This window comes from Nothobranchius furzeri, chromosome 1, assembly GCF_043380555.1.
Source record: "Nothobranchius furzeri strain GRZ-AD chromosome 1, NfurGRZ-RIMD1, whole genome shotgun sequence".
Taxonomy (NCBI): Eukaryota; Metazoa; Chordata; class Actinopteri; order Cyprinodontiformes; family Nothobranchiidae; genus Nothobranchius; species Nothobranchius furzeri.
Window position 1 is genome coordinate 96,336,687 of NC_091741.1, and position 22,565 is coordinate 96,359,251.

Here is a 22,565-nt window from a genome sequence, read left to right on the forward strand (position 1 = left end):
AGAAAAATGACAAAATTATTTTAGAGTAAACACAACTTAGATTTTTCCTCATCTATCTGCAGTTAGTTCATGCTTAACTGGGTTTTGTTGATCCAGTTGCCTCCCAGGAAATAGAAAATATACATGTCAGGTAAAGTTGTCCCCTTGTGTGTGTGAGTGTGTGAATGGTTGCGTGTCTTCTTTGCCTTGGTGTGTTCCTATGATGGACAGGAAACCTGTTATGTCCCAGTCCGAAATCTGCTGAGACGGCAGCTCCCCATGACTCTACAGGAAATTAAACGAGTCAGACAGATTAACCAGACAGAAATTAACTACAGACTACATGTTTCTATAGTGGAGCCGTGGGGTGTTTATTCAAGGGCTGTGCTCAGTTTGTTTCACATTGTTACGTTTAGGATTGAATTGGTGTTGTAATGATCTCAAGTTGTATATTTATATACTGTAATTAGATAATGTAATGATCTGATTTTGTATATTTATACACTGTAATTAGATCTAAGTAATTTATCAGAAGTGGTTGTTTTTATCATCAGGGAGTTTACTTAAACACTCTGTATTGACTGAGAGACAAGAAAAGAGAGAGTTGGGATCGTTTAAGAATCTTTAATTTCTATCATTATAAATTCTTACAATCTACCAGGACTATCTCAATGATGAATGCATATGGATTTGGATGTTTCGTATTGGTGTGTGGGTGTGTGTGTTGTTCAGAATCTCTAGGCTGAAGTAGCGAATCTGGTTGTTATGACTAGGCTACCACGAGGCTTCAGAAGCTGATGACATGAGCCGCCATTTTGCGGTATTTACATACCCTGGGGCAGCCTCCCGTGTTAGATCACGAATTGCCAGGTCCTCGGACCTTCAGAGGTACTGGAGCTGGTTGAAACAGCGGTCACAGCACACAACGCCCGTCTGAAGTGTCGACTCAGGTAGCATCGGCAGGCGTCAACAAGTTTACTCTTATTTTGAAGGAACGTCGTCTCGTTGGTTCAAACGACGGAAATCTCCAGCTTGACAGTTTTCAGCTCAAAGTAGGAAGTACAGCTGGCCAGCCTGTAACTTCTTAATGATGACGATGGAAATCCTTAGGACCTCGGATGTCCTGGAGCTGAGTTTAACATGTAACTGATTAACGTGGAACTGACTATAAAATGGCGTTGCCTTCTTTTATATCTCCCAGTTGTTTATAAATCTTAGTAAACCGGATTGGACGACTTTCATAAAACAACCCAGATTCTGCCCTACCACAGACGAAAGTTCTGATTGGTTGAGACTAATGTGTCATGCGTTTCCATGGTAATGTATATCAGTCTGTCTGGTGCAGTCCTGTTTATTCATTAAACACATAACTCATGACATCTTTATTTCACAGATCATTCACCTGATTATTAATGATCAACATATGCTTTGATTAGCTTATCACAAATAAAGTACTTTGATTAATTAATGAAAAGCGTTCTTCTTCTCTTCTTCTGGAATGTAAACATACTGAACCAAGCGTCCGACCTTGGTGATGTTACTGTGTGAAGGGGCAGCTGTTAAGGGCAGACCATTATAAGCTTCATAACGCTACACACACCCCCTTTTCAAGGTCAATGTGGTCCTGCAAGAGACCACTTGGTCGTTGAACAAACCCAAGTTATGAAGAATCTTCACAACCGACAGGATGCAATCCCACTGGAACGGCCAACTGTGGTGAGGTACGAACCCCACACCGAAGAACAGTCTCGCACACTCCTCAGGAAGAACACAAGTCAGCAGGTTATTAACTATTCCCCAGGGAAGCCATAATTGAACCAACAGCAGCTTTATATCCCCACGGGCAAAAATGCAAAGCAGGAGCAAATCTTGTGTATATCCACGAGCAGGCAATTATTCCAAATAGCAAATCGATCTTTGTATCCACCGGCAGGGTAATATTCCAAATATAAAATTGATCTTTGTATCCACTGGCAGGGTAATATTCCAAATAAAAATTGAACTTTGCAACAGTACTTATCGTAATCCACAAAAAGGGACGAGCCGTAGACAGTAATCCCAACGAATGCGGTGTCCCAGCAGCCATGCCGGAACCACGGTCGTCCAAGGCCAACGAGCCGAAGCACCACCCAGGAGTAGTCGATGCAGATGACGAGTCACGGATCCACCCCCAGGAAGCAGGATCCTCACGAGCTCAGCAGAGGAGAGAGAGCACAGTGCAGGCACTTCAATGTAGACACGACAAAATTGCATTTCATGTCATCAAAGAAATAAAACCTAACTCTATGAGTACCTGTTGTACTATGTGTAAGTGTTATGTGAATTACCCATTAAGTGAAGAAATGGATGCAACCTTCACTGTGTGAGATGCAAAAAGGATGATGCGCAAAGCAGAAAATGAAATAACCCTATCTGGTATCAGTGAATCCTCACTGGAAATACATGCTGTCAGGATAGGGGCAAAATTGGTTATGGCCCGTAAGAGAAATCAACGTTGACAATCATAACAATCACTTTTAAATCAACTTCAAAGATACTATAAAAAACAGAAATGTAAATCAGTACTGAAATGTAAATCAGTAGTTAGTAATCACCTTCATGTGAATGTACCCATAAGGAATTGTGATTAGTAAAGAGAAAAAAAAACAAAATTTTGGACAACAGTACTATATGGCCTAACCCACTTACTGTTACCTGGCCGTTTACCTGACTCCAGGAGCCCACAGCACGTCCGTCTCAACACACCCTAAGTCTGCACGTGACGTATAACATGAAAGACAACCATGCACACTCACAAACAAACAAATTTGTGTAACCCGAGATAGAAATCTGTGGAACCAACGGGACGTATTTTTCACCCCCCTTTTGAAGCCTGTAGATTGTTGTTGTCATCGGCCAAATCTGCGGAACCCTTGTGCAGTTTGATATGGTCCCTGTGTACCCATTTGTAGACGGGCGCCCTGTTCTTGCCGGCGATCTTGATCTGATACACGACCGGAGAGATCTTATCTGTTATCAGGTATGGACCCGACCATTTGGGCAAAAGTTTCTTAGCCAGCTTCCCCTTATGACCACCCGTTTTGGGAGCGAAAATGTAGTACCAGGACTCATCACCCACCTCGAGTTCGGAATGTGAGGCTTTCTTATCGTAATAAGTTTTTCTGCCTTCAGCTGACTTCTCCAGAGATGCCTGTGCGAACCAGAATGCTGCAAGCAGGTGAGTTCTCAGGTCCTGGTCGTAGTAGTGGTGGTTTAGAAGAGTCTGAGGGGGGCTGGCTGGTGGGACTGACGCGAAGGTGTCATCCGAGCAGTGTTGGCACGCAGCCAAACCCATACCAAGAGGGCTACGTCGGTTCTGGGCGTAGCGCACCTCAATGTCGAAGCTTTGAAGAGCCAGCAGCCATGACGCCACACCATCTCTGATGCGCTGACTGTTAAGGAAGGTCACCGGCTGGTGCTGTGACTCAATGATGATTTTCTGGCTGCCAATGTAGTTCGCAAAGTACTTAACTGCCCACATGGTGGAAAGCAAAGCTTTTTCACAGTCTGAGTACTTCAACTCAGGCCCAGACAAGAGCTTACTAGCATAGGCTACCACACGCCTGTCGCAGTCGTGAACTTGGTAGAGACCAGCACTCAAACAGTGAGCTGAGAAACCAACCATTAATAAATAATGACATGGTGATGTAGGGGTGTTACATCATAATATTACACGACATAAGCTGCTGTCATTGTCATCTGTCATTGAGGAGATGCACATCTAGAAGTGCATCGAATGAAAAAAATGTAGGCGGGGGGGGGGGGGGGGGTGTTCTATGAGTTATACTAAAGCAGCTGTTCATGTTTCTTCCACTGCTTCGTGTCCTAACTCTTAAAGCTGTTATCAGTATTTTTCACTTAAATTTACATATTTTCTTGAGAAGGTTTTCCTTTTCTCTGAATCAATCTTTATTTCTAACTTACAACAAACACTCTTATGAATTGTTGTTACTCTCAGCATTTCAATGACAACAGAAAATTAGTTTCAATCCAAGTAAAAATTTTAAAAGAATATTTAGCTTAAAACTGAGTATTGCCTTTTCTGAAGTGAACAAGTTACTGATGGTAAAAGCTTCAGTTATTCTCTTGAAATATTTATAGCACAGAGGAAAGAAGAAGAAACTTAAAAATAAGAGGAAGTTTCATCAATAAAGTATAGAGCTGTTTCATGTGGTTTTAGCTGCAAATGATAACAACTTTTAGTAAAGTTCCTCTTTAGAAGCTGAGCGTTTCTCACATCATCCTCCTTCATCTGTCTTCTGTTAGAGGAGATCACTCAGTACTGAACACTGGGAAGGAGGACTTCCAGAATATTCCATAAACCAGAGGTGGGTTGAAAGAAGCAGCTTTTATTGACTCGGGTTTAATACATTTTACATTCAGTATAAATGTCCTGACCCTAAAGTCCTGCATCAGCAACAACAAGACCTGTTTAACAGCAGAGGAAACCTGAGTTCTGCTGTTGCTGCTAGTGAGGCTCAGCGTTTCTCCACCTGATGTTTATGAAGGCCACAGTCAGTGATAAAAGTACCAGCTCAGTAGCCTAGTGGTAGAGTGTCCGCCCTGGGACTGGGAGATCAGGGTTTGATTCCTGGTCGGGTCACACCAAAGACTTTAAAAAATGGAACCCAATCCCTCCCTGCTTGACACTCAGCATTAAGGGTTGGATTGGGGGGTTAAACCACCAAATGGTTCCCAGGTGCAGCTGTGTCTGCAGCTCCCCCCCCCCCCCCCAGGGAATGCGTCAACTGTGGAGAAAAAAACTTTGCACACACATCAGTGTGTGTGACAACTAATGGGAGTTTAACTTTAAAATATCAGAGTAAACAGAAAATAAACTTAAGACATCAGAGTCACCACTGACAGGTTTTTAATATGTACCGAAAAGATACAGTTCCTGTCTTAAAGATACAAAACTAAACATGGCAGCAAATCAGCCTTTTTTATTATTATAGTCATGTAAATCGATGCTTCTGCTGCCCAAGTAATAGTTTTAAAGTAAAAATAAACGCAAAAATAGAAATGCAAAAAATAAACTACAATAAGGTGAAATCACTCACTTCTATCACACTAGAAAAAATAAAATAGCTGGAGCCTCATTAATTAAAGCTCATTTGTGCAGACGTCCTCCTTTAAACTCAGAACAATCTTTACTCATAGCAAACACACGTTAGCACTGATAAAACACAGCGTGGACACAGCCACAAGCAGGTCCTGCTTGGCTAACCACCCTTTATTAGGTGTTTCTGGATCACATCAAATTTTCTGCATAAAACTTGCTGAATTTTGCAAAAGAAAAAAAGAAAAGTTAATTACAATCAATAGTTCTACAAATGTTGGCCTCATCATTTCTCACACCCATAAAGACACTGTTGCTCTTTAAGAAGCAGAACTCATTTCAACCATCATCACAGAGTTGTCTCGATCCTCTGAGTCTGCAGAACTTTTATCTTTTTCATCTTTCTTTTTCCTCCAAGTGAAATAGAGACAGATGCTGAGGAGCAGGAGAACAACCAGGAGAAATCGTAATCCACATATGAGTAAAGGTGAAGGAGGCCCTGTTCAGAGACACAATAACAACAAATCACATAAAAATATATAGAAACATGTTTATGGGGTTTGGAATAATCAAGTCCATGTTGAGACTCAGCTTTTATAATTACTGTTAAAAATGTTTTCTAGCTTAAACGTCTTTACAAAAACTCATTCAGTTTTTACTGAGTTAATAAATCCAGTTCAACCCTTAGCAGCAGAGTCAGCTTTCACTTACTAAAGAACCAAAGGAGATAGCATAGCATAGTTTATTTATATAGCACATTTAAAATGCAGCATGGGAGCGGCCCAAAGTGCTGCACAGGCTAAAACAAAACACACCCATTACAAGGAGCTAAAACAAAGGATAAAAATCTCAATTAAAAGCAGAGAAAACATGAATAATAAGAGCACATTAAAACAATAACGAGTCACTGTCTAAAAGCCAAAGTGTAAAAGTGGGTCTTTAAACGAGATCCTGAGTGTCAGTTTGATTGGAGGACGAGTTAATAGTGGATAAATAATTTAACTCTGTCTCCTTACCCCCAGTGTGTGTTACTGCTGTAGGGGCTGGTGTTGGTTCTACACACAGAGTGTTATTTTCTCTAAACACCCACTCAGATATGTGAGTCCCATTGGAAGTGCAGTTAATGAAAATGAAGCCTGGAAGCAAATAAAATGATAATTATCAGTCTAAAATAAATCAAGACTCTTCCCCATGATGCTGTGACTCACCACAGGTAGATATGTCCTTTTCTCTGGAGGACTCACTGACTCGGTTCCTGACTGAACAGACCAGACGTCCTGAGATATTTTGTCTCAGAATGATGATGTTAGTCTGATTATTTCCAGAGAAGAGCTCAGAGTCTGTCAGTGTGTGTCCATCCAGAGTCCAGCTGTACTGAGGACTGTCCCCTTCCTCAGAGGAGCAGGACACCTGCATCTGTCCCTGGGACCAACACTCAGAGACCAGCTGGACAGACGACACACCAGCTGAGAGAATCATGGGATGAATGAATATTATTATAGGAAGATGGTTGCTTTTTAATCTGGTTTACTAAAATAGAAGAAAATGTGCAGATTAGTAGTTTAAGATTTACTTCAAAAGGTCTAAAAAGTTGTTTACCTTCAACAGACAACAGTAGAGTCCTCTCTGCTGTTGAACGTCCGTCTGAATCAAAGGTCCCAAGTTCATATTGTCCACTGTCATTCCTGATCAGGTTATTGATCCTAACTGTTCCAGTACTGGGAATAAAAGTGACTCTGTTGTCCCTTATGATAGTTTTATTATTTTTACTTATCCACCGGACTATCATCGGGCCTTCCTTTTTCCATTCTAATCTGGGTATCTCTGCAGCGTTGTCCACCAGCTGGATGTCCACAGCTCCTCCTAAAGCTCCGACACACTGAACTCCATCCTGTCTGCCGTCACAGAAAGTTTCTACAGCTGGAAATTAAAAAAATTAATATTTCATTCATGAGAAAAGGAGATCCTTTTTGTGATTTAACTTTTACAATGATAGGAAACACACTGGTCACATTAATCTAATACTGAAACTTGATTTTGCTGAAACTAACATTTTTATTAGACCAAATAAACCTTTTATTCATCATATCAATAAGGATTAAAATACCAGTTAGGGTTCAACAATAGGTTAATAACTTTCTGCTGCTGTTAGTTTCTGATATGATGCTGGAACAATAGCAATGGCATTAATAAATAATAATAATAATAATAATAATAATAATAATAATAGTAGGCTTGCCAAACTAAAAGAAAATCAAATGCTGTATGTTAACACATTCAGTGACTATAATATCTTGTGACTGAGGCCAGATTTGGAGTAGAGTTCGATCCTGATGTCAAAAACAATATTTTACTCAATTCAGTTTCCAAATTTAGAGACTGAATAACTATTTGAAATAATCTTAATGAACGGTAAATGGCCTGCTAGAGTTCTACAACCCCCAAGACACTTTACAACACACCAGTCATTCATCCATTCACACACACTTTAACAAACACAAGATTCTGATGGAAAAGGACAAAGATGACACCACTGACAGGACGGCAGAGAGCAGTGACCAGCTGCTCCACCTGCTGGTGTACTACTGGTGAGAATCAATCCCTAGTGGGTCTTAGGTTAGTTTTTACACAAGTAAAGTGAACATACCAGATATCAAACCTTTAACAGGAGCGACAGGCTGCAGTTACACTAAAGACATTTTACGATAAAGTCACAAAAATTAAACAGAAGAACATTATTTTAATAAATAACATGATGCATGGAGCCTGTTTTATCTTAGAAAAGATCCCAAAATATTTCATTAAATGTACAGTTTAACTTGTTGAATCATTAAACAAAAAGCTAAGAAAGTTAAATGTGAAACAGCTTAAATCTCACCCTGAAAGACCCCCATCATCATCATCATCAGCAGCAGCAGCAGCAGCAGCAGTCCAGCCTTCATGTCTGCTCAGCTTTCAGACTGGTTCTGAATTATTTCTGAGAGCAAACATGGATGTTTTAGCCTGATCAACCTGCAGCGGGTCCTGTTAGTGATCCGCCTCAGAGGAGAATGTGTGAAAACCTTCACCAGACAGTTTTCATCTGTATTCACTTCTCAGGCTACAGCAAAGGAAGTGATTTAACATAGGAAACTTTTAGCAGCATGTCTTTGGGAGTCTGTAGGCAGAACGTCTCTTTGTAGAAACGTTGAACCAATAATAGCACGAAACAGAGTTTGTTGAATTTCCTCAGATGGTGCTCAGGACCACATTCACCCTCTGGAGGCAGGCGTTGCAGATTTTTACTAGGCCACTGAGCTGGTACTTTTATCACTGACTGTGGCCTTCATAAACATCAGGTGGAGAAACGCTGAGCCTCACTAGCAGCAACAGCAGAACTCAGGTTTCCTCTGCTGTTAAACAGGTCTTGTTGTTGCTGATGCAGGACTTTAGGGTCAGGACATTTATACTGAATGTAAAATGTATTAAACCCGAGTCAATAAAAGCTGCTCTGGTTTATGGAATATTCTGGAAGTCCTCCTTCCCAGTGTTCAGTACTGAGTGATCTCCTCTAACTGAAGACAGATGAAGGAGGATGATGTGAGAAACGCTCAGCTTCTAAAGAGGAACTTTTCAAAAAGTTGTTATCATTTGCAGCTAAAACCACATGAAACAGTTCTATACTTTATTGATGAAACTTCCTCTTATTTTTGAGTTTCTTCTTCTTTTCTCTGTGCTATAAATATTTCAAGAGAATGACTGAAGCTTTTACCGTCAGTAACTTGTTCACTTCAGAAATGGCAATACTCAATTTTAAGCTAAATATTATTTTAAAATATTTACTTGGATTGAAACTAATTTTCTGTTGTCATTGAAATGCTTAGAATAAAAACAATTCATAAGAGTGTTTGTTGTAAGTTAGAAATAAAGATTGATTCAGAGAAAAGGAAAACCTTCTCAAGAAAATATGTAAATTTAAGTGAAAAATACTGATAACAGCTTTAAGAGTTAGGACACGAAGCAGTGGAAGAAACATGAACAGCTGCTTTAGTATAACTCATAGACCCCCCCCCCCTAATTTTTTTTCATTCGATGCACTTATAGAAGTGCATCTCCTCCATGACAGATGACAATGACAGCAGCTTATGTCGTGTAATATTATGATGCAACACCCCTACATCACCATGTCATTATTTATTAAACACCAATTCAATCCTAAACGTAACAATGTGAAACAAACTGAGCACAGCCCTTGAATAAACACCCCACGGCTCCACTATAGAAACATGTAGTCTGTAGTTCATTTGTGTCTGGTTAATCTGTCTGACTCGTTTAATTTCCTGTAGAGTCATGGGGAGCTGCCGTCTCAGCAGATTTCGGACTGGGACATAACAGGTTTCCTGCCCCTCACAGGAACACACCAAGGCAAAGAAGACACGCAACCATTCACACACTCACACACACAAGGGGACAACTTTACCTGACATGTATATTTTCTATTTCCTGGGAGGCAACTGGATCACCAAAACCCAGTTAAGCATGAACTAACTGCAGATGGATGAGGAAAAATCTAAGTTGTGTTTACTCTAAAATAATTCTGTCATTTTTCTTCACTCATAACAAATTAAACAAACTCTTTTTGTCGCCCCACAACACATTTGCTCCTTTTACAGCATATTTAGCCTCTTAGAGTTACATTCATGGCAGAATAACAGAGATGCACCTAAGCAGAGGTAGCAGGTATAGCTTTGCTGCTCTCTGCACTAAACTTGCATTTAACAGAAACTGGTTTAGTTAGAAAACCGTTTTTCACTTCAGAAGCATCATTTAAACATTTTAATCATGGAACCATCATGGTCTTCAAATCTAACGATTTTTCTTTCTTTTGGGAGAAATTAGCTCATCCCTTTGAGACAGCATAAACCTGCATAAACCCTAACCTGGTCAGAAGCTTCTCTATAGAAAAAGATGTGTCACTTGAATGCACCACGGCTGCTCCTTCAGAAGAGTTTAGATGAAACCAAAACCTAAGACGAAATCAAAAGATTCTATCAACTATATAATTAAAAGAAACATATTTGCCTTGCAGCAAGAAGGTCCTGGGTTCGCTTCCCAGCCTGGGATCTTTCTGCATGGAGTTTGCATGTTCTCCCTGTGCATGCGTGGTTTCTCTCTGGGTACTCCCGCTTCCTCCCACAGTCCAAGAACACAACTGTTAGGTTAATTGGTCTGTCTAAATTGTCCTTAGGTGTAAGTGTGTGTTCTTGAATGTTTGTCCTGTGTGTCTCTGTGTTGCCCTGCGATGGACTGGCTCTCTGTCCAGGGTGTACCCCGCCTGATTGCCCATTGACCACTGGAGATAGGCACCAGCACCCCCCCCCCCTCCCCCCCGCAATCCTACATGGACAAGCGGGTTCAGACAATGGATGGATGGATATTTGTCTCCAAAGCCGGAAGTGTGCAGCCACTGTGTGTGTGTGTGTGTGTTTGTCCGAACTGAGTTCAATCACTACATCAATCAACCGATGGCCATTAAATTAGGGTGATCAAATGTCCTCTTTTCCCAAGACATGTCCACTTTTCACTTTCTGTGTGGGGCGTCGGGGCTGGGTGGATGTGTGATTAGCATTAAAGATTGGCTACATTTGTAACAAATGATCAACAAGATGTGATAATTCCATATAAATATGAAATATCAATCTGACTGATCTTTAAATGTATAATCAGAAGATTATATTTTCTTTTGCTTACTCTGGGACCATAAACACTCTTCATATTAATTCAGACAGAGTCAAGCATATAGTTTATAAAAATGTATTTATTTCTATTTCCCTAAACTAATGATTATACAAGACAAGGTATGAATGATGGAACGGATATGAAGTGATTTAATGTGATGTGTGAAATGATGGAATGGAAGCGAGATGTTTTAGCAAAACCTTTCTTAAGTATCTGAGAGAGTTTGTGGAGTCTGGGTTGTAAAATCAATTTGGCTGTCTGGTTTGATAAGCTAATTTGTTTATAAAACCCATCTGATGCATTCTGTGCCAAGTCTACGCACCCTTGTATGAAAACCCCCGTTCAGATCCAGTGGGTCACGAGGTCGGGATGGACATGGACCTCTAGGAATCAGGAAGTCATAGCTTAGCTCTAATACGACCCATCTAGTCTTGAGATATCTCCAGGTCATGACGGGAAGTTGGAATGCTTGTTTGCGTCTAAGGCTATTCGTTGGCTCTTAGAAGAACCCTTTTGTCTGATATCACCAAGCGTTGCAGAGAGGTTTTGACCTGAAGTAACAAGATAGGATTGTTTCAAAATGCTTGTTCCAGAACTGGCTGGTTCGAGGGTCAGCTAGAAACTGAATTAATCCATTTTATAAAAATTAGAGCTCGCTCTCTGATCCACCTGATTGGAGATTTCTTTGTTAGGGCATCAATTTTAGTTTTTGGGATGCCAATTCTTGTGTCCCGAAATGTCCCACAGGCTCCAAACCCCGTGTCAGAAAGGCGGCGAAACAGAGCTGGGCTGGAGTAAAAGTTATCACAGTAAATGTGATATCCAGATTCCAGGTAGGCTTTGTGGATGAGTGACATCACAGCATCAAATGACAGCCCTTTCCCACTATTCAGAGAGGACCTCCCTGTGTAGATGCTGAAGTCAACAGTGTAGCCTGTGTTGTCAGAAACAACAAAAAGCGTTATACCCATTTTGGCCTTATTTTGGATGTACTGCTTCATGGCAATACTGGCTTTGGTGTTAACTCCGGGTCGGGGGAGAGGTCCTACCTCAAGTGGAGGAGTTTAAGTATCTCGGGGTCTTGTTCACGAGTGAGGGTAGGAGGGATCGGGAGATCGACAGGCGGATTGGTTCAGCATCTGCAGTGATGCAGACACTGAGCCAATCTGTCGTGGTGAAGAGGGAGCTGAGCCAGAAAGCCAGGCTCTCGGTTTACCGGTCGATCTACATCCCAATCCTCACCTATGGTCATGAGCTTTGGGTAATGACCGAAAGAACGAGATTGCGGATACAAGCGGCCGAAAAGCGTTTCCTCCACAGGGTGGCCGGGCTCAGCCTTAGAGATAGGGTGAGGAGCTCGGACATTTGGGAGGGACTCGGAGTAGAACCGCTGCTCCTTCGGATCGAAAGGAGCCAGTTGAGGTGGTTTGGGTATCTGGTCAGAATGCCTCCTGGACGCCTCCCGGGGAGGTGTTTCGGGCATGTCCTGCCTCCAGGAGGCCCCCGGGTCGACCCAGGACACGCTGGAGAGGTTACATCTCCAATCTGGTCCGGGAACGACTTGGGGTCCTGCCAGAGGAGCTGGTGGAGAAGGCCGGGGAGAGGACGGTCTGGAGCTCCCTAGTTGGGATTCTGCCCCTGCGACCTGGATAAGCGGAGGAAGACGACGACGATGACATACGGTCATCCACAGAGAGGTGTTCTGGGGGGTGGTACACAGGGTTGCAGGCTACACGTAAACTGCCTTACAGGGGGCGCATTCTGTGAAGTCCTAGTCATCTGAGCCTTTTTTGCTGTCATTGCAGGCATCTTCCACAAGGTCACTCATGTGAATATTCCAAGTAATGGTGAGGAACCAGTCTCTGGACATGATCTTGGGGGGATATGGCACGCCAAAAATCTCTGACCTTTGGCATCTTTAGAATCCCCATATACAGTGTTATCCCGATGTACTGATACATCACAGGATCCGTCGCCTCAGTCTATTATAATTTTTGGCTGCAGCAATATTTTTTTCTGCATTTTTATTAGTGTTGGCACACAGAGTTTTTGATATCAGCCCTGTCAACATACATCCTGAACAGCTCAGATGGAGAAGGATTGTTCACATGTTCTGCAACAGGTGGCTGTGTATCTGGCCTTTTTTGGCAGGATATGTGGTGGAGGATGTGAGAAGTTGTCAGGGTCCTTTTCACTTTTCCATTCAGCTTCATGAAAACAAACAGTCTCTGACTTGGAGCGCTTGCTTCTCTTTCCTGGAGGTCCTCTCCTCTGACTCCTTCCTCTTTCTCTGCCTCTCTTTGGTACCCAGGAAGTCTCAGAGGTGCAGGAGACCTCAGTTTCCTCTTCAACTCCATCACAACTGCACACAGAAAAGAACAAAACTGTTCAGCAGTATTTGTAGCGAAATTTTTAGTAGTATTTAGTTTTCCTTCACTCTCACTAATAATAACAATAATAAAGAATATTTCATGAATTTATACATACAGGTCGTACGACGAATCAACTCCTTTGATAAAGTCAGCTTCCTCCCCACTGTCGGCAGAATCTGGGGCGGATGAGGAAACGGAAACTTCATCCTCATCCGGCGCTGTACGCCTCGAGGAAGGTGTACCGTTTGGCGGGTACACAATTTATCAAAACGTTCGTAGTGGTGTGTTGGGAGTTTGTAGTGGGTGTGTGATGTGTGTAGGATGTGTTTGTCTAAATGTATTATTGCAAAAAAGCACAAGAAAAAGCCAAAAGACTGGGACTACAAATAGATCTATGATTTGCGGGAACATTTCGTCAAAGCAGGTGATTAGGTGAGTGATAATCATGTGACAGTTCACGTTGATGATGTGAAGATGTTTATTCAGGCGTGTGAAGCCCTGTGAGCTGCAGCTCAGAACGATACAGTGCAGCTATCATCTGGCCTACGCCAGCTGATGCCACCACATCACCCCACTTGCACCCACAGCCCTCTGTGTCTAAGTGCAGTTTAAAATTGGAAGTGGGCACCGGCACTCGGGATGAGGCTGAAAAATCCCCTTGTCAAATGCCGTTGAATGTGCTCACTCCCAAGGCCCTAAGTGTGTGTTTGTGTGAAATGTCGTTGGTGGAAGTGTTTAATGTGCACATAAAATTGGGGGCAAGCTGCCACAGGAATGCATAAAAGGGATCCATACCCGCACCCCTGACTTGCCCACCCCCCAAGGTCCTATGTGCATAACTGAGTGGTGATGTGAGCCAGCAGGAGAAGAAAAATGTCTGTGGATGGGGAGGAATGGCTGGTTGGCCTGAGCCCTCCAAGGAGCCAGCTCCCCCACTGGCCCAAATAGGCACCTCCGTTGCCAAAATGCCACCCAGGGCATGGAGACCCCAGCCCATCTTGCCAGGGCCCAAAGCAGCAGCATCGCAGAGCCCCACAGAGTCCAAGGGCACCAACCCAACCTCACCCCAGCAGAATATCTACTCCCATCCCTGCATTTGCACAACTTCCAGAATATATAAGACATAGGACATCCAGGTAAGGTTGGGTCCTCCCCTTCCTGGACATCCCCCTCCTCCGTGTTGGGACATCAGAGGAGCCAAGGTCTATCTGAGGCCCCTGAGAAAGGTAGATATCTTCTGTAACTCCTCATTAAAATCTGATTTGAGTGCTCTTTTTATGACAGATGATACAACTTCCTTGATCTGCGTCCTACAGACATAGTGCACTTCATGCTTGTGGTTTAAGGAATGATGAAAAGAATGTGTTACGTGTCTTGTGATAACTTGATAGCTCACTCCAAAAGGATCTATGCAATCCATGTAAGGGTTACCATATCCCATTACACTCCAGCCTAAATCTGTTCTCTGTGCGAATGGTTGACATTCTTCACCAGACACAACTTCTCTTGGAAGAAGAGCTTGAGGACAGTTGTAGCCAATTAGCAGGCCAACATCACAACCTTGCCGTGGAGCCAATTTATCTGCAACATGCTCCAGATGTGGCCTGGTTGCTTGCAATCTTTGCTTCCCTTACAAGGAACTGTACAAACTGACTGAAGCTTGGAAATGTGCCAGTTTCTTCTTCTATCGTTAGGACTTTCCTGTTCCACCTGGAAGTCAGCCAATCAGGATGCTTAGCAAGGATTCCTTGATTTTCATTGCAGTCATTGAGGACTTCTAGACCCTTAATCTTACTGACAGCAGCTTCACAGCTACGGAGGAATTCCACAAACTCTCGAAGTTCCAGTCTGTCCTTGGAGCCTATCCTTGGCCAGGCATTGAGCTTATCTCTGAAGGCTTTGGCTATAAGAAAAGGGTTTCCAAAAATCTCCTCTAGGATGTCCCCTGCTGCATAATAGGCTGACTCTGTGCCTAACAATAAGTAATTTTCTATAGTTTTCTTGGCTGGTCCACTAACATTGTGACGACCCTTGTCCCCTCGGTCCATCCTCTCTTTCCAACCTGAGCCTCTTGTCCCCACTGCCGAGGATTCTGCACCAGGAACAGCGCCTGAACCTGCTTGTTTACTGTCTCCAGCGCCCCAGCACCAATTCAGGACCTTGGAGAGAGGCACGCCGGAGAAGACAGCAGCTGATCTTCATCAGCTATCAGGCATGCCAACAGGGCTTAAAAGAGGAACGCAGCAGACAGTCAGGGAGATCCAGAGCTAGTCTGCGATTCTCCTGAGCTCGGTTTACAACCCATGCTAAGGCTAAACATATTAAGGGTACTTGCTAAGGGTTTTGTTAAAGGGTGTTGGCTTGGTTATCCTCTTTTGGTAGGATTTATCTGACAAGGCTTGCATAGGTAGTATATTTTCTCAGATGCTGGTATTTTTTTTTTCTATTTATCAGATTTTGAAAAGCAGCCTTCCAGTGTTTATAGTTTAGTGGGTTTTGTCATGTTCTGTGTCCTTGTAGTCCCCAGCTCCCTCCTGGTTTCCCTCATGTTTCCCCCTAGTCACTTTATACTTAGTTATCCCATCCCATTTAATTTAGTATGCCCATAGATTTAGTGTTTGTTCTGGTGTAGAATTTCAGGTTTATTAGTTCTCTTATCTTTAGTTCTCTTTATAGTTAGATTATCCAGTCAGTTTCTTCCTTTAATACAATGTGTTCCTTCCTCATTTCGTTGATTAGTCTCTCCTGATACCTTCAGCTTACACCCCCCCACACACCTGCTACCTGTTTCCCTAATTGCTTCCCTCTGCGTATAAAACCCATCTTGTCTCTCAGTGTTTGTCGGCCCATTGTATGTGTCAGCGTTATTTTGTCCCTTTCGTGTTTCTCCAGGTTTGTGCTTATGAGAGAGCTTCTGTTTTGTTTTGTTTTTGGTCGTTCAGTTTGTTCAAGATTAGGCTTGGTTTCGGTGCTTTTGGATTTCTGCACATCCTCCTTTAAATAAAGGAATTTATTTTCTTAACCACTCCTGCCTCTGGTCGTTCTGGGTCTTCTGCATCCTGGGTCCAACCCTCCTGCTCGTAGCGTGACAGGTTACCACTGAAGGTTGCTGGCTCTGGCAGAAGGCGGCTTACACTGATAGATTCTACCAACACCCTTGCAAGTGATGCAACACGGTCATCACTATGCTGTGGTTGTGTTACAGTTTGTTGTGGGACAGGCAATTCTGTTAAGTGAGATGTGAGACTGTTGTTTTTGAAACTGTCCTTACTTTCTGGTTCGATACAATCATGTAGTATTTGCTTAATTTCTTCTTCCGACTGATTCTCTGTTTTGCTCATATACTTGCATGGATGCTGTTGCAGCTCTCAACAGTTTTAGTGCTTCCAAACACTCCAATTCTCTGCTCTTGGCTTCCAAGATCTCTATCCTGACCGAATTTTCAGCCACACTTGCAGCTGTACTTCTTCTTCTTCCATTTTCAAGCGTCGCCTACAAGCTTCAGCTGCTTTTTCTGCAATCTGTCTTTTATGCTCTGCTTCCAGTCTCAAAAGTTCGTCTTGTTGACACTGTTGTTCGTGTAGGATTTCTACGGTTGCTTGAGCTACAGCAATCTTAGCAGCAGCTTCTTGTCTACTTGCAGATGTCACACTAGAGTGCTTAGAAGAGATTCTTGATGAGGCTTGTGTCTGATAAGATTGTTGAGGTTATTAGGAGCGAGTAATTGGTAATTAATTAATTACTTTTGGATTCTTCAATAAATTCTGTAAATATGGGAATATTTACCGATGTATTAATTAATTAAGATACTCTTACGTATCTTATGGGGCACCACCCCGTTCTACCGGGGAAAAATTGAATCCAAAACTCTTATCAGTCTTTCTTGAAGTTCGTAGAATCCTTGGAGCAGAGACTTCTCTTCGACACAACAAAGCTACTGGAGACGAAAATCTGAATTTTATAACGTTTAATTAACAATTTGTCAAATGAATAAACAATGGAACAAATTAATAATAACCACGTGATATGATTGAAGATGGATGTTTTTGCGTGTGATGGAGGATGTATGAATGGGGTCCTTTGTTCTCACAAAGGAGTAGAGTATGTGTGTGTGTGTGTGTGTGTGTGTGTGCGTGTGTATGGATTCAAAATGGAGTCTTGAATACAAGATGGCTGACCCCTTTGTCTGGCTAAAGTGGGGGTGGCAACTTGCACTTTAACTTCCAAAGCACTTAGAACCAGTAGTAACTTAACCTTAAAATCACTCAAAACATTTCAAAATGATCATGAAGCTTCACCAAAGATTAATCACGAATTAATATCTTTTAGTTTAACCACTTGGCCATAGTAGGAAACATTTAAAGATACCAAACAATGATTAATAAGCAGTTTATTCTTTCAAAATGACCCGACGGACGTGTTTGGGAACGAAAGAGGAAAACACGAAGCTACTTTTAAGCAATAGACGTGGTTTATTGCTTATTCTGGACTATAGAGGAAACGGGAGAAGGAAAGAATGAGAGAAAGAGATGAGTTTCTGATCACCAGAAGAGCGAGGCGTCCCTCCCTCTTTTGATTTGACGGTTCTCCGTGTTTCTCCGCAGTTTGGCGTCGTCCGTCGGTTTGATGGCTTTCTCCGCTGTTTTGGCGTTCTCCGTGAGTTTGACGGAGTTGCGGATTTCCCCAACCCGGTTCTGTGGTCTTCCCTTCAGCAGCTAGGCAGCGAGCGGTTAGACAGACCTGATGGGCTTGCAGCTTAGCCTTCCAGCGGTCCCGTGACACAACTTGGGCACTTAGAGCTTCCGCGTGCTCAAGGGAGTCGGAGCGTTCGACAAGAGTGTCCTTACCGCCAGGTATCCTGGGCAAAAGAACGGAGTTTTCTTTGTTCCGTTCATGATTTATAGTCTTTGAAGTCGCGGGAAAGCTGTCCAAGCTCCCGCCTCCCGCAGAACGTGTTTCTGGCATTAGGCGGTGACGTCATCACAATGCTTCTGTGTGCAAAGCATCATGGGAAATGAAATTTCTTGGCGCTGATGTGATTATTTGCTTTTCAGAGCAATTTAAGCACAGTCATTTTGGAGAAAATCCCTGCATAGTAATTTCCTCATGAGGTCAGACCCTCAACAAGATGGACTGGAAAGCATGAGCAAAAACTTGATTTATAGGATTTTTCAGAAATGAAAACAGATCCAGTTTCATTCAACTCTTTTTTTTATGGTTTGGTGGCTCTTAGGGGTTTATCCTCTCAATTTATGTGTTGCAGTCTTCATAATATTTCTTGTTATTGCTTCACAAGTATCAATTCTGCGACGTGGATTGGTGTCTGATATGTCTACTTCACGCCAGCTTTCATACACTGCATTTAGTTCATCTGAAGCTGTATTGATATTGTCTATGATGGCTTGCAGCTTCTTATCTGAGCATTTAACAGAAAGTGAATGTTTTGCATCTTTAGCTAGAACTTTCCACTTGTCATAGCTGACCTTGAAACTTTGATCCATTTCCTTCAATCTTATGTCATGCAGATTTCTCCCCTTTTCAACTTTTGTGGTTGATGACTTTTGCGAGGTGCAGGTACCTTTAGTGAATCTTGTGAATGTTCACTTGTTGATGGGTGAGCCTGTGAACTTAATTGGGATTCCTGTTCAACCGGATATTTCTGTGGGGACGAACTGCAGACTGAAGCATTTTGCAATGATTTGGTGACATCTTTCAGCTCCTCACTAACATTTCTCTAAAATACATTTGTCACTCACATAATTAGATTTTCAGTAATCTTTAACACATTGAGCAATCATGCATGAATGATCAACCAGATAATTTTTGGATAAAACTACATCCAATAACTCTTAATCTGCTCTTAAAAGTCTTTGCTAAACAAACCTAAGGAAACCAAATATTCTGGAAATCTGTGTTTTCATTGACTTAGAGGAGGTAAGTCCCTGTGATTCTTTGACATGACGTAGGAAAAAAAACCTCTTCAACCTCGTTGCCGATTTCGTCACTTCCGGTGCGTCTGTGACGAAGTTTGACATGATCAAAATTTTGGCTCACATTCAACCCTTTTCAAAACTATGACAGAACTCTTAGGATGTATCGAAAAGTATAGGATATTAGAATATTTTTTAATCTAGTGTTTGACGAAGTTTTTAAGCATACTGAAGAGTAGAAAGTGTGTTTTCAAGCCTCGAATCAGACCCATGTTCACCCGGAAAATCAAAATGGCGGACCCAGAATTGTGAAAAATAGGTCAACAATCTTGCTCAAATACTGTATCGTAAATGCGTTGTAGCATAAACATTTAACTTGATATGACATAATTAACATCTTTAAATACAATATATCATGCTTCTTGCTCTGTTCAGCATTAGGTATTGTGGATGATAGTTGATGTTCATCGAGTGGTTCTGGCATATTTGATGCTAGCTGCCGGTATAGGTCATGTGACTGAAATGATGTCATCTGATTGGACAGTGGTATTGTGTTTGTAAACAAGCAGCCATGTGTTTTCAGTTGTGAATCGACTTTGGAGCAAATTGATGGGTTTCTATGCATTTATTTTGGTGCAATTTAGCTAAATTCTTTTACATTTATTTTAGATGGATTACCCTTGAGATCGAGATGTAGGCCTTGCTTCAGAAAAGTAGAAAAAATATTGAATTTGGAATTCATTTCATGGTAAGTTAGTTTGTCTAAATCTAGGTTACTGTTAAATGAAAAAAAAAGCCATAATTTTTATGGGGGGGATTAACTCAAAACATTAATGAGTATGCAACACTTTCTCCCAAAAACAGTTAAATCATTCCTTTTTTCTATGTTCAATTGATAACTGAAAATCAAAAAGTGAAAATGTGAATGTTTATTTATTTATTTATTTTTTGGTTATTTGTTTTTGAATCAGATACAAAAAAAATCCTTGTCTTCCCCTACCCCTCAGATGCTTCAAATTACTAAGTCGTGCCTGTTCACAATATCGCAAGTGAGCGGATCCTTGGTCTTACAGACAGTCAGTACAGGAGAGCCCCTAACCACCATTGGACTCATGGATGCTAAAGTAAAAGGCAAGAAAAACAACACATTGCCTTGGCTTAAAAGTAAACCTCTTGAGGAACAAGATCGTCTGATTTCTTATGCCATCTGTCGGGCCCAAAAATGCAGAGCAATTAGGAGGGAGCGAGAGTCACAGACCATGTTGGATTATCATATACATATATATATATATATATATATATATATATATATATATACACACACACAGACACACACACACAAGTGTAAACACTGTAACACTGGCCAAAATTGACCCCCTCTGGGGACAATTTAAGAGATGCCATTAACCTGACATGCATACTTTGGGTCTGTTGAAAACAGGGCCACCCAGAGAAATACCAGTTCAGCATGAGTTCTCCGCAGAAGGCTGAGGAAAAATGTCACAAGTTCTATTTTTTCTAAAATAATTTAAAAGTAGGTTTTGCTTCACTTGTAAAAATCAACACCAACACCTGTCTTTAATAACACATTTTATTATTTTACCAGAACTTTTGCTTCTTAAATTTGTATTTTGGGGTAGAATAGAGACATCCTCAAGATGGGTTTATCAACAAAAATATGAACTACATGTGAGCAAAAAGTTTTTGGCTTTCAGAAGGCGGTCCTCCAACTTATTGTAAAAGGAAGATGCAAAGAAAAAGCCTTTGATGTGGCATCTATAATCAGCTCCTGTGGATAGAGTGAGAAGTGAGAAAATAAAGTCTTAATATTAATATTTTTACACATATTGAGACCTTTACTCCCTTTTCTTATTCCTCTCTGTTTTTCTCTCTTCTACATGCATGTCTTTCTGTCATCCTGCAGGCTGCAGCATTCCTCTCATTGTCCTTCAGCATTAATTACACACTCTGAGGCATTTTTCTCCCTAATTATTTAAGAAGTTACACTGTTTCATACAACAGCAGGTAGCTACGACAAAGTTTTTTTTAGACTAAAACATCCATAAATACCTGTCCTCCATCATCTATCATATGTGTTTGATTTTCCCATAGCTCTATACCTTTTCGAAAAATCTCATCTTCCCTCTGAAACTATTCCCTGTAAATGTGATTCCTGGGGACCTGTGACCTGCTGACCTGAGTTTCCAGGTCATGCTGAGGAGTGAGTTGATGTGGCTTTCCTTCTGGGTCTATTAGGGTCGCCTCTGTGACCCTGATGTTGCCTGCACCCCAAACCTTCACCTCACCCAAAATCACGTGATCAGCAGCTGTCAGTCCATTGTGAACCACCTGACTGGTCAACTTGTTCTGGAGAAAGAATTGGTGAGAAAAAAACATGCACACTTTATTACACACAAAAGACCCCAAGATATTATGGTTTACTTTTCTTCGGAGGTCTCCTTTTGACCTTGATTTTCCTTCCCTTGGGATGCTAATTTGTATTTAACTCTTAAACATCAATAAATCTCAAACACACACACACACACGCACACACACACACCTTGTGGTAATTTAGAGACGGACTAATAGGCATGATTAGGTCTGTGGGAGGAAATGAGAGTACCTGCAGAAACCCCACACATGTATGAGGAGAACATGCTTACTCAGCAGAAAAGGCAATACAGCAGCCTACTCACTGGAAGGCCACACCCTCACACTTACTGATTCTGCTGAAAAGGACGTCAGAAGATACTCGTTTCTCCCCACCGTGTCTGACAGGAGAAGATGTGAATAAATGAAATACAGAGCAGATATATTAGAGGTGGTAAAACAGATTTAAGTCTCAAATGACTGAAACTGTTTTCATCATAAATGAATGCTTTACACAGATTAGTGAGAGCTGAAGTCTGAGCTTTTACTCACCTATTCCTTCTCCATCATCCCAGAAAAAGGAGCCTTGAGCCGTTCCAGAGTCACTCAGAGCAACAAGGAGTCCTAAAGGATTCTTGCGACTGAAAAAGAACAAATCTGAGTTATAGCAGATTGTCAAAGGACTTTATCTGTCCATGCTCAACCCCCAGAATATAACAGCTCTCTGTGTTTGCGGAAGGACGTTGGGCAGGCTTAGCACCAGAGAAAAACTACAAAACAGCGTCAGCTCAGAAAAAGTGCTCGCTTGAAACGGCTCACAGGGGGCTGGGGATTATTTAGCTTTTCTTTGAGACATGAGCAGATAGAGGTACTTAAGTCCTTTTTTAAAAGAACTGTTCCTCCTCCTCCTCCTCCTCCTCCTACTTCAGGGTATTGCAGACAGCCCAATTAACTGATTTACATAATTTGTATGTGAGTCTATAAATGGTTGTGGGTCTTGTTTTTCATAAATTAAAAAAATGAGTGAGTTACATCTATTTTTAAATTCAAAGCCATACTTTGCAACTTTTTTCATATTTTTAAATCATTTTCTTGAGC

The 22,565-nt window shown here is 41.7% G+C and overlaps 2 protein-coding genes across 6 annotated transcripts in view; both read right to left on the minus strand.

Annotated features, from left to right (window-relative positions):
* Positions 1-4,868: 4,868 nt before the first annotated feature.
* Positions 4,869-8,172, minus strand: LOC139061571 (T-cell surface antigen CD2-like). Of its 2 annotated transcripts, XM_070552172.1 has the most exons (5): positions 7,956-8,165; positions 6,677-6,997; positions 6,286-6,543; positions 6,094-6,213; positions 4,869-5,576 (listed from the first exon to the last, which is right to left on the minus strand). In XM_070552172.1, exons 1-5 carry the CDS (start codon positions 8,017-8,019, stop codon positions 5,398-5,400), a joined length of 942 nt encoding a protein of 313 aa, XP_070408273.1. In that variant the 5' UTR covers positions 8,020-8,165; the 3' UTR covers positions 4,869-5,397. The 2 variants fall into 2 exon arrangements, with proteins under 2 accessions (XP_070408273.1, XP_070408279.1); XM_070552178.1 differs by lacking the exon at positions 6,094-6,213 and having other exon boundaries at positions 7,956-8,172.
* Positions 8,173-20,670: 12,498 nt separating this feature from the next.
* The window catches only part of LOC107374472 (sucrase-isomaltase, intestinal), a 66,782-nt gene continuing 64,887 nt past the window's right edge, over positions 20,671-22,565 (minus strand). For all 4 annotated transcript variants that reach the window (XM_070552144.1, XM_070552142.1, XM_070552149.1 and 1 more), the window contains 4 exons: positions 22,020-22,108; positions 21,819-21,868; positions 21,294-21,464; positions 20,671-20,886 (listed from right to left, as the gene is read on the minus strand). In XM_070552144.1, the coding sequence (XP_070408245.1) occupies positions 20,809-20,886; positions 21,294-21,464; positions 21,819-21,868; positions 22,020-22,108 (388 nt within the window). In that variant the 3' untranslated portion in view covers positions 20,671-20,808. The remainder of the gene's footprint in view (positions 20,887-21,293; positions 21,465-21,818; positions 21,869-22,019; positions 22,109-22,565) is intronic.

What these genes read in the sequence shown, in the direction of transcription:
- LOC139061571 (XM_070552172.1), bottom strand. Translation starts at nt 8,019, where the DNA reads ATGAAGGCTGGACTGCTGCTGCTGCTGCTGCTGCTGATGATGATGATG. An exon ending in GATGATGGGGGTCTTTCAGG is followed by an intron (nt 6,998 to 7,955) that starts GTGAGATTTAAG and finishes TTTAATTTCCAG; the next exon opens with CTGTAGAAACTTTCTGTGAC. An exon ending in AAAGGACATATCTACCTGTG is followed by an intron (nt 6,214 to 6,285) that starts GTGAGTCACAGC and finishes ATTTGCTTCCAG; the next exon opens with GCTTCATTTTCATTAACTGC.